At 32.7% G+C, this 6,000-nt stretch overlaps 1 protein-coding gene across 1 annotated transcript; it reads right to left on the reverse strand.

Moving 5' to 3' along the window:
• Positions 1–2,310: 2,310 nt before the first annotated feature.
• On the reverse strand, positions 2,311–5,753 carry LOC111028182 (26S proteasome regulatory subunit 4). The gene is made up of 8 exons (XM_022306725.1): positions 5,536–5,753; positions 5,273–5,423; positions 5,086–5,210; positions 4,589–4,774; positions 4,218–4,532; positions 3,938–4,135; positions 3,656–3,865; positions 2,311–2,641 (listed from the first exon to the last, which is right to left on the reverse strand). The coding sequence occupies exons 1-8, from the start codon at positions 5,536–5,538 to the stop codon at positions 2,507–2,509; spliced, it is 1,323 nt and encodes a 440-aa protein (XP_022162417.1). The 5' UTR covers positions 5,539–5,753; the 3' UTR covers positions 2,311–2,506.
• Positions 5,754–6,000: the final 247 nt, after the last annotated feature.

Genomic DNA, 6,000 nt, shown 5'->3' on the forward strand with positions numbered 1-6,000 from the left:
CCGACGCGTCGCGGCGCTCACCCAAAACATCGGCTATCGGGCCGCCGGCGCCCGCCTGAAACGCTCGCCACGGCGGTACTATTTTCGGCCGGTAGAGCGCGCTGAACGCACGACCACTTTCCAACCGTCGAACGGCGTCCGGAAATTCGGTGGACAGACGCCGGCGTCTGGCTTTCGCCGGCCACCGCGCAATCGGCCGGCCACCCAGAAGTCGCGGACGGCCGCGCGCGTTGTCCGAACGACGACTGAACGACGGGCTAGGAGGCGACTGCGGACGACGCCCGCCAGACATCTGCACGTCAGTGGCGGCTCTGGCACGGCATAATAAGGTCTCGAACCGACGGCATCATCAGCTTTGCGCAGTGGCGATATCGTAACCAATGAGGTCCATCCGAGGTGCGATTATTGCTAGTTGAAAACTTTAACCAATACCCCGCCATGTGGACATGAAACACTGTCCGCGTAGGCAATTTTTGAAGGCCCTAACGGGCTCATATCGCTTGAACACACTCTCTCTTCCCTCTCTACCCCTGACGACGTGATGTGGTCCTCAACACGTCCAAGGCTTGACGGACGGCGTCGGCTCGAGTACTTCCCCGTAGCGCCTAGTCGGTACAGATCGTCCCTAATCCGCTCGAGTAGTCGAGTCAGTGGATTTCCGACCGTTGGTCCATTCTGTCGTCTCAATCGCTCAAAGAATATTTAACGTACTAATGCGTCACGTTATTAATTGGGTGCCTTTGATAGCCTAAACTTGTAATTAATAAATCAAATATTTTTCCACGACGTTGCTGTGTATGCATAAATTATAAGTTACAAACAAAAAAAATTTTGGACGGGGGAAGAGTGGAATTAAGTAATGGTACCGACTACTACAACTCACATGTGGCGGTGGAAAATGTACAATAGTGGTCCATATTTGTACATGTTCCCACCACAAGGATCAACAGTGTTCTAATAGAAATTATGTTGAGTTATGGAACCACTGATGAAAGACAATTCACCGTGTGGGGGCCCATATTAGGCATGTTTCTTCACTATTTTATTTTCGTCAAATTTTATCTGGCTACTAGCAAAACTAAATGGGTTTAATTTTTAGAGTGTAAAAAAATAAGTAAAATATGTTCAACGTGGTCCTCCCATATAGCAAGTTAAAACAAAAAACCAGTTGACGCTATTTACTAGACATAATACAATGTTTTTATCTCATACAATTTGGCATTTGCAAGTTGTACCAAGAATTTAAGTCAATCGATTTAAGTTACACAATATAATTACAAAGGTATTGTCTGATTGTCAATTAGTTATTACTTATTATTTTATTAACATTAAAGAACTGCGTTGGTTACAACTATGTAACAAACTAAGATCAGTAAATTGAATAAATGAAAATTGTATTCTTCCTATCTCTGTTCTTAAAAATGTTTATTACAGCAATAATAACTTGATGCAACGAGTGTATAGTTTTTTTATGTACCTATAATAATAAAATTAATTTTAAGCAGAACACCATGGTTAATATGTTAAAATTAATAGCTAAAAGAATAACATAAATATAAATTATGTAAAACTTCAAAAAAAATAATTTCCAGAGATTATAACATAATTTATATTTATGATTAAATTATAAAACATTTATTATTGTCTCAAATCAATTGAATACTACATTTTTAACTTGAATAAACTCCGCCGCTTATAAATATTTTTCACCTCAACACAAAATATTAATTGAGCCAATTGCCAATTAAGGTTATAACTTATAACTTATAAACAATCTTATTTGATTATTATTGTTATTATTTAAACATGTCCATCAATTTCAGTGTTTATGTGGAGCCTTGAAACACGAACACAATTTCCTGAATAACAGTTAAGTTGTAACTGATACTTAAACAACACAATAATTCAAAAAATATGAAACAATCTGTTTTTGATTTGATGTTAAAACGTAATAATTACATAATTTATATATACTAAAACCATATAACCCCCCAACATAACCTGGCATTGGTTTTACAACATAAATATTGCATACAAATACTTGTTTTACAAACATTTTAAATATTAAAATAGAAGCATATTTTTAAAACTTTTTTTTATTACATTAGAGTATCACACAACTTGTTTTAAGTTTACAAGAAGTGTAGTGAAAAGTGATTTCTATAATTTAAATACAATGTAATTTAATACACATTTTATATTAGTAGATACCTAACTATTAAAATTGATTGTAATCAACTCCAAGTATGGATGATAAAATGTTATGTTGGAATGTGAATCTATGATGGTATTATAACATAAAAATGAATATATGGTTATAATTTGGCATTTATTAATTTGAAAAAATGTTTTAAAACACTGAAAAATGTATAAATATAGTTAAGCAGTGAAGTTATGTTTGATTTAAGGAATTTCATAGACATAAAATACAAAATATTTTCAGTATTACAAATATAATCCTAGATATTTTCAGTATAACAAATATAATCATTCAATATTAGTAGTATTACAGATATAATCCTTCAGGTGTGCCTTCTTTCTTGCGGTATAAGACACTCTCTTTGGACTTTTTGAAATCTTCATTGGTTACTTTCATACGGCGTTCACGAAGAGCCATCAAACCAGCTTCGGTACAAATAGCCTAAAATTCAAGTTTAATTTATTAAAAACTTTTTATAAATAATATATTAAAACTAATTATTCTTATATTATTATGTTTATATATACAACATTAAAAATATTTTTATACTCATTGCTAAATAAAACATAAATAATATGAATTGAAAAAATTTCTCTTAAAATCAATTTATTCATTGTACAGTGCTAAAACCAATAACTTGTTAATTATTTTTCATTAAATTAACAAGTGATAAGTACAATTATTTTGTTTATATCCTAATATGTGTTAAGAGTATGTTGACAACACATGCAGGTAATCTCCGTCTTACTAATGCATACTATATCAATCTGTAAGCCCAGCAATTTTAATTTTGTGTTGTTAGATTAAATATTAGAGTGAATTGTCCTATTATTTAACTTAGATGTAAGAACATTCTCTAGTTTTAAGAATATTTTATTACTCTTGGTAAGTTATGAGTATGTAAAACATTAATATTTAAAGATGCTAATGATTCAAAAATATTGTAAAAAATCAACAAGAGAACATCAGACAATGTTCTAAAATTTAAATTTGATAATAGGTCAGTTCACCCATATATTTAAGCTAACAATATAAAATTTCCCGCTGTTACAGTTCGATGTGGTCCTGAACGTAGATTTTGATATATTATGCATTAGTAAGACCACATATGTTAGTACTTCTTATTAAAATCTGAAATAATTATATATTATTGGATAAATATATCAGTACTGTTATCCAACAGTTATATTTAGTTATAAAATTATATTATGACATGGCAAACAACATTTGCACAACATGGTCTATATTCATGTCTATATCAACAATCAATCTGCACTCTGCCAAGCACACACCTATTGGTAATGATTGAACTAAACGAAACAAATGATTTCTTATGTTTTCAATACCCATGAATACAACTATGTATTTGTATGGCACTGCCTTACAACACGTTTAGAAAAGTGTTTATAGTGCTCACGTAAATAATTAAGATTATAAATATTTAAAGGTGTTTACTTTGATATCAGCACCGGAAAGATCATCCTTGGCCATAATCAGCTCTTGAAGATTAACACCTTCAGCCAATGTCATTCTGGATGTGTGTATATTAAATATACGACGTTTTGTTTTTTCATCAGGTAAGGGGAACTCAATTTTACGATCAATACGACCTGGACGAATCAATGCTGGATCCAAAGTTTCAATACGATTTGTGGCCATAACCACCTGTAGAAAGGAATATAAATTCACAAACATTCTATAAATTTTAAACAAGTAAAAAACACAGTTAGTATTTACCTTAACATCGCCTCTAGAATCAAACCCATCCAATTGATTAAGAAGTTCCAACATAGTACGCTGAATTTCACGTTCACCTCCAGAATTTGAGTCATAACGTTTAGTACCGACAGCATCTATTTCATCAATAAATACTATAGATGGTGCATGTTCTTCAGCTACACGGAACAGTTCTCTTACCAATTTGGGACCATCTCCCTAAGTTTATTATAAATTAAAATAATTTAGTTTAAATATACATTGCTATGAGACTATAAAAGTAAACTAATGTACAACTTACCAAATACTTCTGGATAAGTTCAGATCCCACAACCCGTAAAAATGTTGCAGAGGTCTGGTTGGCAACAGCTTTAGCCAAAAGGGTTTTACCCGTTCCCGGAGGTCCATACAGAATAACTCCCTTAGGTGGTTTAATACCCATTTCTTCATAATATTCAGGATGAGTTAAAGGAAGTTCTACAGATTCTTTAATTTCTTGGATCTGTTGATCTAAACCACCAATATCCCCATAAGTTTCTTGGGGTGCCTTTTCTAATTTCATCACAGTCACCATAGGATCTGTATCATCTGATAGTACTCCAACCACTGCATGAACCTACAAATAAAAATACATCAAATTATTAAATTCCTTGATAATTTTAATTTATTTACTTTGTGGTTAAGTAGTACTGAGCATCCGGGTTCCAACTGATCTTTGTCGACAAATGACAAAATGCTAACATAATGTTCACTTCCAACAGATGTTGACACTATTGCATGATTATCATCAATAATCTCTTCCAATGTACCAACAGACATTGGACTTCCACGTAGATCATCTACTCTTGAACGTTCTTCCTGTTAATTACATACAAGTTGCATTAGGAAAATTGTAGTACTATACAAGTAATTATAATTCTAACATAGTACTTTTATTTTCAACAACTGCTATGTTGTAAATATATTTGTTAAATGCAAAATATGTCTTATCAATTATAATATGACGTACCATGGACCTACACTAAACAGGATTGTCCTGTGAAATACGGGACGGGTGGCCAATATGTTAGTATTATATAAATAATATTTCAGAAACTACCTATAGCTAAAATAATTTATCATAATTAACTTTTATAATGAATAAAAATGGTATTCTTAAAAATATTTACTTCATTCCTTTCTTCTTGGGGCTTAAGCCGTTCTTGATTCAGTATGAACTCTTCTTCCATCATTAAATAATCTTTGACACGCTCCAATTTTAACAACTTCAAACGACATCTTGTGTGTGGAGTAACTACAAGTTTGAACAACGTTAATTTAAAATAAATTAGTTTTTAAATCCTGCATAATACATACTTAGGGGAAGTTTTGTAGCTGTGTCTGGACCCTTTGCACGCTTCCTTTTCTTTCCCACTCTTGTTGGGATTGGTGGTTCATACTTTTTCTTTTTGTCCTTGTCGTCTTTCTTTTCACCACCAGCACCACCACCGCCTGAATGACTTTGACCCTAAACAACACAATGGTTTTGTTTTAACATAATATAATATGAACGGTGATCAATCAATTATGTACTAATATATAAATAACGAAAAATATTTCAATGACTTTTTTAAACTTACCATTTCTATGGAACACTGAAGTGTACCTACAACGTGTTGTCTTCAAGATAGTAAAAGTAAGAACGTAATATTAAAACAGTAACTATTAAACTATTTTCAAACTTTTCACTTCACGGTTTCTAGCTTTTCTACTAATACTTAATATCACTCGTTTGAAAATGATGGAACATTGAAATAATATAAAATATCAACAATGATTCTCAATTTTTGATTATCATTTCCCTTGTTGCCGAGTCAATCCAAAGGAACTTATTGCCGAGTCACAGTGAAATCAGTGTGACCAGTTTAGGGGATTGTCATCCAGCACCAAAATTTATGGCCGAAATTCTCTTATCTAAGAGGTGAATGTTTACCAAAGACATATGTATTCAATATTGTTTATTGAAAATTTAATTTTTTTGATGATGTTTTGCTGTTTGAAAATCGGGAAATCTGTACCAGCCAACGCCAAAATTGTTTAAGTCA

This window comes from Myzus persicae, unplaced genomic scaffold (assembly GCF_001856785.1).
Source record: "Myzus persicae strain clone G006 unplaced genomic scaffold, MPER_G0061.0, whole genome shotgun sequence".
Classification (NCBI taxonomy): domain Eukaryota; kingdom Metazoa; phylum Arthropoda; class Insecta; order Hemiptera; family Aphididae; genus Myzus; species Myzus persicae.

What these genes read in the sequence shown, in the direction of transcription:
- LOC111028182 (XM_022306725.1), bottom strand. An exon ending in CAGTACTACTTAACCACAAA is followed by an intron (nt 4,533 to 4,588) that starts GTAAATAAATTA and finishes TTTTATTTGTAG; the next exon opens with GTTCATGCAGTGGTTGGAGT. An exon ending in AACTTATCCAGAAGTATTTG is followed by an intron (nt 4,136 to 4,217) that starts GTAAGTTGTACA and finishes TAATAAACTTAG; the next exon opens with GGAGATGGTCCCAAATTGGT.